The following is a 13,357-nucleotide window of genomic DNA, read 5'->3' as shown; positions in this document are numbered from 1 at the left end:
TTTGCTGTGCCTCTAATTAATATAAGTTTTGTCAGCCGGGTGGTAGTGGTGCATGCCTTTAATCCCAGCACTTGGGAGGCAGAGGCAGGTGGGTCTCTGTGAGTTCGAGGCCAGCCTGGTCTACAGAGCAAATTTCAAGACAGCTGGAACTGGGAACTGACATACAGAGAAACCCTGTCTCGAAAAAAAAAAAAAAAGTCATCTTTCAAAAGATCTTTTTCTATGTATTGGTCACAGGTTTTAATATATAAATCTTCTGCCTGAGAGGTAGAAGACAGCTCAGCGGGTTAAGTTCATGCCATATAAGCATAGGGAGCTAAAATTTCAATTTCCAGAATCCCTGCCTCCCACAAAGCCACTGTGAGTGTGGGGGCCTGACTGTGACTCTAGTGTGTGAGCAGTGTAGACGGAGAATCCCCCTAGTAAGCTGGCTAGCTAGACTAGCCAAAAGGACAACTTCTGTGTTCAAGAGCCACTGCTTCAACATACAGCATAAGGAACTATTAAGGAAGATGCTAAAGTCAACTTTGGGCCTCCATGCAAAAACATGCATGCACCAACATATGGGAACACACACAAATTAGAACCAAAAAACAACTCTGCTGCCTGAAATAGACTTTAAAAAATTATTGTTTCTTTATATGTGTCTGTGTGTAAGGTGTGTGTCTACATGCAAGTACCCAAGGAATCCTAAAGAGGTCATTGGATCCCTTGGAGCTAGAGTTGCAGACTTTTGCAGCCCAATGTGCGAGCTGGGAACAGAACTTTGGCACTGCAACAGAAGCCAGTGCTCTTAAATGCCAAGCCATCTCTCCAGCCCCTGAAATTGCTTTTACACTGTGAAAATGACACAGAATTCTGTTTAAAAAATGCCAAAGAGACTCTATATGGTATATTTCAACAGAATCAACCTATATATCAGAATCTAAGATTCTTTCCAATGTTTAGAAAAAAAATTATACCTAAATATTTAAATAAATTGAAAATAATGAAAGCAAATGGATGAAGCAGTCAAATTATGAATTTAGAGAAAGAATGCCAAAATCAAATAAAAGTAGAAAGAATAACTTTAAAGGAAATTAAAACAGAAACTGGAAGGCTGGGCGTGGTGGGGCATGCCTTTAATCCCAGCACTCAGGAAGCGAGGGAGGCATCTCTCTGTGAGTTTGAGGCCAGCCTAGGCTACAAAGAGAGTTACACGACAGCCAAGACTACTACAGAAACCCTGTCTCAAAAAAATCAAACAAAACAAAACAAAGCAAAAACCAGGACTGGACAGAAATAATATATGAACCCACAGGTAATTATTTGAATTTGGGATTCATTTGGTTTTTTATTATAATTACTCATTTGAAAGGCAATATCAAAATATAATAAAGGTAAGGTAAAGTTAAAGAAAATTTAAATAACCCCAAGAGGATACTCTCTAACATAATTACATTTGAAACTTCGAGAAAATATATAGTGGGCAATTTTCCAAGAAAATATAATTTTTAAAATTAGTTCTAGAAGAGACAGAAAATCACTCACTATGCCAGGCAGGAGGAGGGAAGGAAGGATGAAAGGAGGGAGGGAAGGAAGGAAGGAAGGAAAGAAGGAAAGGAGAAAAAAAGAATAAAATCCTAATAATTTCACAGATTAACACAAAATCTGTTTTAAGAAGTAGAACAAACATTTTTTTAAAAGGTCCAAGCTGTGCTGTGGTAGGGCACACCTTTAATCCCAGCATTAAGGAGGCAGAGGTAGGTGGATCTCTGTGAGTTCCAAACTATCATGATCTACAGAGTGAGTTCCAGGACAGCCAGGGCTATACACAGAAAACTCAATCTCAAAAAACCAAACCAAAAAACAAAACAAGAAGCTCCAAATTACATTTATAAAGTAAATTAAGGGTCTAAAATATGACTCAATAGAGATAGTGGTTGCCTGACAAAGTCCAAGCTACAGTATTGGGGGCATGAAAAAGACCACCTGGCAAACACTGCTGTCTCCCAAGCCCCATTCAACAAGCACGGAATGATCGCCCTCTTAAGCTCCCATCAGTGGATCTATGACAAACTCAAAATACACACACACACACACACACACACACTTTTATATTCTGGTTAAAAGGAAATGCCAGGCATGGAGCTGCTTAAACACACATGTGAAACATTCTGCCTTTAACATGTCTTACTGAACAAGAAATTACAAAGTTGTATCTTTCAAATTATAGAAGTCTATTGTTAATGACAGCGAAAATGAGAAGGTAAAAAAAACACAAAGAAAGCATGAATTTGAAGGTGAAAGGCTGTCCATGAAGGACCTGTTTATAGTAAATGTAATTATATAATCTGTACATGCACAAACATGAGTGATTTTTACTCGCATGTCCACTTTAGCACTGTATTCACTTCAGCAATAGTATATTCCTCAACTTTATAGTCACAAGGAAAGTCTTTAAGGAAACAATATGAAAAATCCACAGTTTTAAGTCATTTCTACACAATTCTGGTGGAAGACATAACACTGAAGCCTTTCTTTCATCAGGAAATCCAGGGCAGCGACACGTGTCCACCACAGCACACTTAGCATCTGTTCTTTCCCAGGCTCGACAATGCAGCCCCCGCCTGCGCACTCAATGTAACTGCCCAGCACGGCTCTTCTGCTTGTGAGGCTAAAGACATCCACAGACGTGACGTTTTAATTTTGTCACACTATCTATGCCCCTCAAATAACAGAATAAGAACAACGTGTTCTGACTGAGTTTCTATGATACTGTACAACAGAAAAAAAAACGATGCAAAGAAAAACAGCTTAATTAATTCATAATGATATATCACTATCACAATGAACATATTTCTGCAGGAAAAACTACAAAGCTGTACAATGTGAGCAAATTTTAGCACAGGGAATGTTAATATCTTCAAAAACATAATTGTAAATTTCTTAATTTAAAAAAATATAGCTATAACATGGTATAGTAGTTACCTATCAACTTATTCAAATGATAACATATTCAAAATAGCTGCAAATACCCAGGAAAGCAGACAGAATAACCAATTTAACAGGCCAGATTTGTTATCTGTCCAGCTCAAGTTCTCATATGGAGCTGTAATAAACTCATCCAATATTCACAGGGCTCCACCCAGGTATAAAGGAAGGAGACAAAAACAATGCCTTTCTCAGAGAAAGACATAACTCTAGAAAAGTTTTAGAAAATAATACCAATCTTTTCTATTTTGTTTGGGTTTTGAGACAAGCTCTCACTATGTAGCCTAGGCTTGCCCAAAACTCACCGCCCTCATTCTCTTGCCTCCAGAGTGTGCAGTTACCAGAATGTGACACCTTGCTAGGTCAAGACACAAATCCTTTTTGAAAAAACTGATTTTTTTATTTTCATTTCATGTGCATTGATGTCTGTCTGTGTGAGGGTGTTGGGTCCCTTGGAACTTGAGTTACAGACAGTTGTGAGCTGCCATATGGGTGCTGGGAATTGAACCTGGGTCCTCTGGAAGAGCAGCCAGAGCTCTTAACAGCTGAGCCACGTCCCCAGGCCCCATAAGACAAATCTTAACAGAAGGTTCAAAATCAAAATGCATACAAAAGTGTTGGAGCGGAAGAAGGGGTGGAAGGCTGCAAAGGCTGGACTAGGTGAGTAAGGAAGTCAGCAAAACAGCATAATTACAGCATATTCTGTTTTGTAGAATGCAGAAATCAACTCATTCTTTGTTTTGCTGAGATAATTTCTAAGAAAACATTAGAACCCAACTCTTTCCACTAAAAACTAGCCATTAATACAAATGCTACCGTTCAAATAAAGCAGGCCTTGCTGGGCAGTGTGGTACACACCTTTAATCCCAGCACTCAGGAGGCAGAGGCAGGTGGATTGCTGTGAGTTCGAGGCCAGCCTGGTCTACAAAGAGAGTCCAGGACAGTTAAGGCTACACAGAGAAACCCTGTCTTGAAAACCAAACCAAACCAAACCAAAACAAAACAAAACAAAAAAACCAAAGCAGGCCTTTAAGAGTACTTGCTAAGCTTCTGTAAGGCCCTGGGTGAGGGAAGGGCGGAGGGAGAACTCACGCTGCCCAGGAAGCACTCTGGTTATACTTGACTGCTGTATTTCATATCTCTACAGAGATTAAGAACTAGTTGCCTTGAGAAGTTTTTACCTTATTCTCTGGTTATAACTAACAGAGGAGCTCATAGAATCTGTTTAGGCACTTAGTAATGCCTTCTATGAGAAAGGGAGAAAATACAGTGTTAGTCTATTTCCTGTTTCTGTAACAAAAATATACACGAAACAAGGCTCAAGTTCAAGGCCAGCCTGGTCTATATAGCAAGACCTGCTTTAAAAGTCCAGGGAAGAGACAACGGCATAGACAAGGGTCTTGGTGTCTGACATGGTGGCGGAAGGCATCGTAGGTGTGATGGTGCAGATATGTTGCCATGGATCCCTCCTCCGCTTCATTCGCACACGTTATCTAACCCTGTTTACACCAAAGATCCCATGTCCAAATATCATTAACAGGTGACTTTAGTGATCAGCTTTCTAACATGTGCACTCTTAGGGAACACATCAGGAACATAGCAATGTGCTATATTTCTGATATCTTTATTATTTTATGCCCTCTCTGATAAATTACAAAGTATTTACATGTAAGACGCAAAAAGTTAACTTTCACCAATGTCATATTAAAGCAAATAAACAACCAATATGCTAAGGTATAGAGCTGGAATAAGCACTGTCTGAGAAGGCCACTTTAGCAGCTGTTTTGGTTTTTTAAAGACAGGGTTTCTCTGTGTAGCCCTGGATGTCCTGGACTCACTTTGTAGACCACGCTGGCCTCAAACTCACAGAGATCCTCCTAGCAGCTATTTTTCGTAGAGAAGTTTCTGGATTTGCATGGCTGAACTTCCACTCCCCTAGCCATGAACCTAAGCCAGTATAGGGCAATGAAGGTTTCCTCTGAGAATTCAAAATCACAACAGTCAGTTTAGGTTTTGCACATAGGAAACAGAAGTGTGCATATTACATTGAGCATGCGCTGACTTCCAGCATGAAAAGCAAACCCTGCTCAGTCTTCTGACAGAAATGAAAGCACTCTAAGGGCCAAAGAAACTAGAAGAAAGGCAAATACAGGGATGAGGGGCCACTTTCTAGACTGCTGTTGACTTTCCTCTATTTATATCCCTTGCCCTCAGCATTTAAGATATTTTCTCCTTCCCTCCCTCCCTCCCTCCCTCCCTCCCTCCCTCCCTCCCTTCTTTCCTTCCTTTCTTCCATTCTCCAGCTCCCCGCCCCCTTCCCTTCTAAGACAGGGTCTCACTTTGAATGTGGATCAGGCCAGCCTCAAACTACAGAGATCTGCCTGCCTTTGCCTTCCTTGTACTGGGATTAAAACATGCAACACCACGCCCGGCTCTTCCTTTCCTCTTGAGAGGGATCTCGTTATAACCTCCTGGGTCCCAGCAATCCACCTTCCTCTGCCTCTTGAGGGCTGGAACTATAAATATGCACCACAGCAACTCTGTCTCTAAGCTACTTTGAAATCATTTATTTTAAAAGCTACAGGACATTTTTTTTAAAGGGGGAAATGGGGGAACAAAGGTATAAAAGAAATAATCTTACTGAAGAAAGGCAAAAATGTAGATAAAAATTACTTCTCACTATACCTTAAAATTAGAGAAATAATTTGCAATTCATACCTTTGCCTTAAAGAGAACGTGTGACAAACATTTAGAAATCTGACCTTTGTCTCCTCTGTCCTCACTGCGTCCAACAAATGGTGCAGAAGCTCCTGACTGTCCTGCTGCTGGAAACCTTTAAACCGAGGAGCCCTAGGATTTTAAAAAACAAAGCAGAAAACAAAGGATAATCATTCCATGAATCATCAGTAACATGTCAGTCATAAATTATATCATTTTGAAAAGTTTATTACTTTCAATTAAAGAGAAAAAAATGCTATTCCCATTCCAGTGAAAACAAGCCCATCGGATATGCACTGAGACCAAAATGGCTACTTTTTATTAAGTATATCATACGCAGTACTGACAGTTTTACACATTTTAACTTCTTTTCCCCAAACCCATTGAATGAAGGGCCAGAAAAGTTGTTAAAATAATATGCAAAGTTATACAACCAGCAAGAAAAATAGCACTCAAATCCAAGCTGCTGTAATTTATCACTTTACTTCAAAGAATAAAAAGATTAAGATATATCCTGTACCTTACTATATTAATTTGCTTTTTATTTTAGAATATATTCGCATCATTACAGAATAAATCTTAATATAACTATACATTGATAACTATGAATATATATTCCTTCTAAAGATTTAACAATTAGATTTTCCATGTGACTGAACAAAACAGTTAAGTGCTACATATAGAGGTACTAATAGCCAATATTTTGTTGATTTTGGTAATTTTTAAAGTCTGCATTGGGATACTGCTGGGAGTATCACAATACTTAATTTCAATTTATTCTACAGAGCCATAGTAACAATGCCAGAATGGCAGTGGCACAAAAACAGTTATGTGAGGGGCTGGAGAGATGACTCAGGGGTTAGGGGCACTGACTGTTCCTCCAGAGGTCCTGAGTTCAATTCCCAGTAACCACACTGTGGCTCACAACCATCTATAATGAGATCTGGTGTTCTCTTCTGGTTGGTAGGCACACATTCAGGCAGAACATTGGGTACATAATAAATAAATAAATCTTAAAGAAAAAAACAACAACAACAGTTATGCGAACCACCAGACTCAAACTGATGATATAGATACAAACACACACTTCAGCAAAGGTGTCAAAGGCATATGTTGGAGAAAAGACAGCCACATCAGTAAATGGCACTGAGAAAACTTGGCATACACATAGAGAAGAATACAACTAGATTCCATCTTTCGCTCTATAAAAATTAACACAAAGCTGGGTGGTGCTCACTTCTAATTCCAGAACTTGAAAAGCAGAGGCAGACAGATCTCTGTCTACAAAGTTAGTTTCAGAAGAGCCAAAGCTGTTAAACTTAGAAAATCTGTCTCAAAAAAAAAACAAAAAACCCAACCAACTAAAAAAAAACAAACAAAAACATAAAATGGAAAAGACCTTAATATAACACCTGAAATGCTGAAAACTACTAAAAGAAAACTCTTCAAGATATAGGTATAGGCAATGATTTTCTGAAACAGAATCTGATAGCTTATAAAATAGTAACAAAAACTAACAAGTAAGATTGCATAAAATTAAACTTTTCATAGAAAAGTAAACAATCACCAGCATAAAGAGACTGCCTTCAGACTGAGGGAAAACTCCCTGCCATAAATGACTAGTAGCCAGAATATCTATATAAAGAGCTAAAAATAAAATTAAATTAAAAAGGCAAACCAAAACCCACTACCAACACACACACACACACACACACACACACACACACACACACACACGCAGAGGAAACAACCCAGCAACAAATGGAGTAATGAACACTGAAGAGACAGTACTCAGGTGGCTAGGAAATATAGGGGGAAGGTCCCATATCCTTAGCCACAGGGAAATTCAAATTAGAACTAGATACTGAGGGGCTGGAAAGATAGCTCAGCATTTAAGAGCTCTGACTGTTCTTCCAAAGGTCCTGAGTTCAATTCCCAGAAACCACATGGTGGCTCACAACCATCTATAATGTGATCCGATGCCCTCTTCTGGCCTACAGGTGTACATGCAGGCACAACACTATACATAATAATAAATAAATCTTAAAAAAAAAAAAAAACTAGATACTGAGGTTCACCCCAGTTGGGACAGTACAATGCCACAGGCACTATGAAATCAATGCATGTGACCCAGCACTACCATGACTGAGCACATAAGTCCACACACAGAAGTTACGCACACTCATGCTCACTGCAGCACTAGCCACAACAGCCATCACAGGATACAGGATTAGTTTAGGTGTCATGCCCATCGATACACAAGTGGATAAAGAGAATATATGCCTACACAACAAATTTATACTCAGAACTAAAAAAATAAACCCAACAACCATTTATGATGTGATCTGATGCCCTTTTCTGGCTTGCAGGTATACATGCAGGCAGAACAGTGTAAACATAATAATAAATAAATAAATCTTAAAAACAACAACAACAAAATGCCATTTGTAGAAAAATGGGTGGAACAGCCACACTCAGAAAGAAAAATTATGTTTTTCTCATATGTGGACATCTCAATAAAACAAAGTAAGATATGAAAGTGACAAGAGAGTATTTGGGAAGAGTAAAGGAACCAGTGCAGGAGAATGTAAAATTTGTAGATGACAAACATGTGTAAAAAAATGTCATAATAAGGGCTGGAAAGATGGCTCAGTGGTTAAGAGCACTGTCTGACCTTCCAGAGGTTCTGAGTTCAATTCCCGGCAACCACATGGTGTTCACAACCATCTATAATGGGATCTGATGCCCTCTTCTGACGTACAGGTCTACATGCAAATAAAACACTCATACACAAAAATAAATAAATATTTTAAAAAGTTATAATAAAATCAACTCTTTGGACAATAATATATGCTAATTTTAAAAAATATTAAAAGCCTAAAGCAAATTCCAATGTTTAAGATGAATGTTTCTCCATAAATGCAAGCTACCCCTAGAATATGGACTAATCTAAGATGAATTTTATGAAATGAACACAGAATAGTATTTAATTTAGTACAAAACAAACAAAATATTTTCACTATTTTATATATTATATATATGTCTCATTTACCATCACTGTTAAAGAATCTGTGAAAACAAACTACGTTTTCTACTTGAGAAGACTGAAGAAGAGCAAGCTAAATGCCAAGCTAAAAGCGTAGTGTTTAAGGATTGGGACAGTCCCTTCAGGTTGTTGAAGGAAGGCACTGGACAATGTTTCCAAAGGCCACAACAGGACAGACAGCCTGAATACAGGCTGCCAGACCCCCAAATTATGACCACAAAGTAAATAAAGTGTTAGGAAACTTGATCTCCAAGCCAGCTAGAAGGGCTATGTGATGGCAACTTAAGACTTAGAATGAATAAGCAGAGAATGAAGAAGGTTGAGGAAGGAAGTGTAGGAGTGACATGAGACTAGGAGTGACATGAGACTAGGAGTGACATGAGACTAGGAGTGACATGAGACTAGGAGTGACATGAGACTAGGAGTGAGAGAGAAGTGGGGACACAAATCAGGAAAACAGAATAAGCAAAAAATACACCTAATAAGCCTAAAACTGAGAAATTAAAACACACGAATGAAGCCTAAATAAAAGACAGCAAGAGTATGAATTAGCTTCATTTCAAATACATTTTACAGAATTGTCCAAAACGTTCCCATGAATATTGTGAGAATGTCCACTAGGCGCTCAGTCGTTAAGAGCTCTTGCTGATCCTGCAGAAACCAAGTTCGGTTCCCAAAGCTCACAACCATCTCAAACTGGAGTTGCAGGGGATTTGATGCCTTCTTCTGGCCTCAACGGGCAACAGACACAGGTGGTACACAAACATATATGCAGGCAAGCTCTTGTACATGTTACAAACATAACGTTGTTAAAAAATAAGATTACTGCCAGGCTATGCTCGTAAGGCTCATAGACGACATAAGTGAACTTTGTACTTGCACTTGAATCCTTTCTTCAAGATGGCTCATAAAATATGAAAATGTTCCAAAATCGGAACCAACCCAAAGGGTAAGACATTTCTGCCCCTAAGCATATCAGGTGAGGGGTGCTAACCATATAGTAATGACTCCTAAAGAACAGGGTAGGCAGAAGTCTGAATTTTTAATCTAGGAGCACTTAACCACTTTAACATACTTTTAATTTTTATAATTTTTTTTCAAGACAAGGTTTCACTGTCTCCTTGGCTGTCTTGAACTTGCTTTGTAGACTAGGCTGGCCTTGAACTTACAGCAATAGCGATCCGCCTGCCTCTGCCTCCCAAGTGCTGATATTAAAGTAATTTTTATAAATCTTAATAAAAGGAGGAAACATACAAACAAAAAATGATGCTATTTTGGTCAGAATTAAAAGACATTTCTAAAGGATACAACACAATAAAACTATTTAACTTCATCAGGCATGCAGCTCTCCAAGCTTCTCACAGACTCTTCTGGCCTTCAGGTGCCAAAGAAACATTATGTCCCGAGTAATGAAGCATGCCAAACCCTCTATATTTGGGGCTAGCTTAAGTTCAAACAAAACTTTACAGTCTGTAGATACTATAAAATGCAAGTTCTTCCTAAAGGACTTCCTTCTTTCACACCTCAGTTACTGGCTTGAACTAGTTTATAAGGATCAAGAGAGCAGTTTTAATTCTACACACAGTAACCGGACCTAATCAACCTCAATGTTTCAGAAAAAGAAATGAGTGAATATTTTAACAATGCTGAGTAACAGCCTCAGGTCATGTGTATTTACAGGAATCATGTCAAGCTGCATTTAGCAGTAGCCCCAAGCTACAAAGAATTGTGTAGCAAAACAGGTTTGATGGTTCACATCTTTAACTCTAGCACCAGAGGCAGGTGGATCTCTGTGAGTTTGAGGCTAGCCTGTCTACAGCCAAGGCTACATAGGAAGACCCTGCCTCAAACAAACAAACAAACAAACAAACAAGCTTAGCCACAGCCTGACTGTTCAGTTCCACCTACAGAAACAATATACCCAGATAGCAAAAGCAACTCATCCTGCCAACACGTATCCACCCACCCTCACTCATCCTCCCGGCCCCTCTAAATGCACTCAACCTTCATCCTGAGGAAAGGCTGAGAACCCTCACGGTTCCAATAAAGCAGTCTGTTTTGACTGAGTCTGTCTGGTTCTCTGCCTCATCTTTTACACCTGGTGTCTGGGCAGAACGCTTTCCTTCCTCCCTTGTGGCACAGACGCCTCTGCTCACGACACAGGTAAAACAGCCGTTGGTTTCAAACTGTTATCTCTGACCTGTGTGTGTGTCCTCGGTGCCTGAGAGCAGTCAAGCCCTGGGGACGATCGAGGCCTGGTGGACCTCAGTTCTTGGGACTTTATTGGCATTCTATGTAAACCCAATGCAATCGCAATCCTCCAGTCTCCTCCAAATCCTCCCTACCCATCTTCCTCTGACCTCTTCCTCCCAGTCTCTGATCTCAGGCTGAGAGGCCTTTCACCATATCTCCACTGACATACCCAAGTTCTGCAGGACAAGAAAACCTACTGGCTCTGATGCAGAGGCACCGTGACCAGACCCTAGAAAGTCCAGGAGCTTCTCACTCCTCCAGATCTCAGGGTCTTGGAGGTTCCAGGGACCTCCCACTTACCTGACTTTGTGACACCCCATCCCAGTCTTAAGCATATGAATGCCCCCCTCAGCTTCATTTTCATCTTTTCTCTAAACCTGAAGGATGTCCCACATAGTGAGATAAGAAGACTCTCAACTGGCTCTGCCTGTCATTTCAAATTTAAACCAAAATTTTCAAATGAGCTCTACATTCATCAGTCCCTAGACTTTCTCTTGACTTGTCTCCAAAGTAATTTTAAATATCCATCTAAGAGAGCTCCAGCCCACCAAACTCATTAAATTAACCCACTCAAATCTGGCCACAGTACTCCCCTGATAATAGCCATTTCCTGCCCCAATTTGGAACTTTCAATTTTGACATTCTTATTTATAGACCTAGACAACTTTCTCAATGAAATGGCAAGTGGTCCAGCCTTATAACGGTCTGAATAAGAACGGCCCCCACAGACTCACAGCTCTAAATGCCTGGACATTAGGGAGAGTTGCTTCTTGACAGGGATTGCAGGGTGTAGCCTTGCTGGAGTTAGTGTATCACCGGGGATGGGCTTCGGGATTTCAAAAGCCCAAGCCAGGTCCAGTATCTCTCTCTCTCCCTTCCTGCTACCTTTGGATCTGGACTTAGAACTCTCATACCCCTGCCTTGATGATAATAGGCTAAACCTCTGAAACTGTAAACAAGCCCCAATTAAATGAGGTGCAGTGGCGCACACCTGTAATCACAGCATTTGGAAGGCAGAGGCAGGTGGCTCTCTGTGAGTTCAAGACCAGCCTGGTCTACAAAGTGAGTCCAGGACAGCCAAGGCTACACAGAGAAACCTTGTCTTGAAAAACCAAAAAAAGAAAAAAGAAAAAGAAGAAGAAGAAGGAGGAGGAGGAGGAGGAGGAGGAGGAGGAGGAGGAGGAGGAGGAGGAGGAGAAGAAGAAGAAGAAGAAGAAGAAGAAGAAGAAGAAGAAGAAGAAGAAGAAGAAGAAGAAGAAAGACCCAAGTAAATGCTTTCTTTTATAAGAGTTATTGTGGTCATGGTGCCCCTTCAGAGCAACAGACAGTTGATAAAGACATCTATGCCCAAGGCTATGTTGCCCTTCAGTCTCACCTGTCTCTCTCCAGTTCCAGTCCTGCCCACCAGGTCTTTCTCTGTCACCAAAAGTCTAGACCCATATCCAAGCCCCACTCCAGTTGTCTGGCTTTTGATCCTGGTGATGAGGCCCCACCCTAGAATACCACAGCCCCAACAGGAACAGTCTCTCTGCTGCCGATCTTTCATCGTCACCCTCTGCATCTCCCCTTCCTTGGACTCCTACTAACACTCCAAGGTGTCAAAAAGGCCAACAATATTTATCACCTATCCAGAACCTCTGAAGAGTCAGCCAGGCCACTGTTCCTACCTTTCTGTGGTCTGTGACCCATACTCACTTATTCCCTCTATCTTCCCTTCCGCTGCCTCCTTTTCTGTCCCTGACCTTAAAGATGCTTTCTTTGTTTGTTTGTTTGGTTGGTTGGGTTTAGTTTTTTTCGGGTTTTTGTTTTGGTTTTGTTTTGTTTTGTTTTTTTGGCTTTTTGAGATAGGGTTTCTCTGTGTAGCCTTGGCTGTCCTGAACTCTCTTTATAGACCAGGCTGTCCTTGAACTTAGAGAAATCTGCTGGCCTCTGCTTCCCATAGTGCTGGGATCTTGGCATGCATCACCACACCTGACTAAAGATGCTTTTTTTTACTATCCCCCTACACACACACTCTCAACCCCATTTAGCCGCACTTGGGAAGACCTGGACATACTACAAGCCCAGCAGCGCACTTGACAGTTTTGCCCCAGGAATTTCAAGACAGCTCTCACTACTTTGGCTAGGCCTCAAAAAAGGACTTCACCCACCTATACCTATCCTCTAATTTCTCTAGTATGTAGATGATCTCTTACGCAGCCCTCCCTTATAATCTCCAACACTCTACAACCCTTCTTAAATCTCTTGCCTCTTGGGACTTCATGGTCTCCAGAGATAATACCCAGACCAGCTGACCGGGGCCTCTTAACCGCACTAGAAGGGAGAACTATACCCCAAGGAACTCCTTGCCTACCCCAGCCCATGAAG

The 13,357-nt window shown here is 40.6% G+C and overlaps 1 protein-coding gene across 5 annotated transcripts in view; it reads right to left on the bottom strand.

Annotated features, from left to right (window-relative positions):
* The window catches only part of USP45 (ubiquitin specific peptidase 45), a 66,386-nt gene that overhangs the window by 27,038 nt on the left and 25,991 nt on the right, over positions 1-13,357 (bottom strand). For all 5 annotated transcript variants that reach the window (XM_084796541.1, XM_084796544.1, XM_084796542.1 and 2 more), the window contains one exon: positions 5,736-5,823. In XM_084796541.1, coding sequence (XP_084652667.1) covers positions 5,736-5,823 — 88 coding nt within the window. The remainder of the gene's footprint in view (positions 1-5,735; positions 5,824-13,357) is intronic.

This window comes from Acomys minous, assembly GCF_964271855.1.
Source record: "Acomys minous genome assembly, chromosome: 1".
In the NCBI taxonomy this organism is placed as follows: Eukaryota; Metazoa; Chordata; class Mammalia; order Rodentia; family Muridae; genus Acomys; species Acomys minous.
The sequence above is the reverse complement of the archived record's forward strand: the minus strand, read 5'-3'. Positions and strand labels throughout refer to the sequence as shown.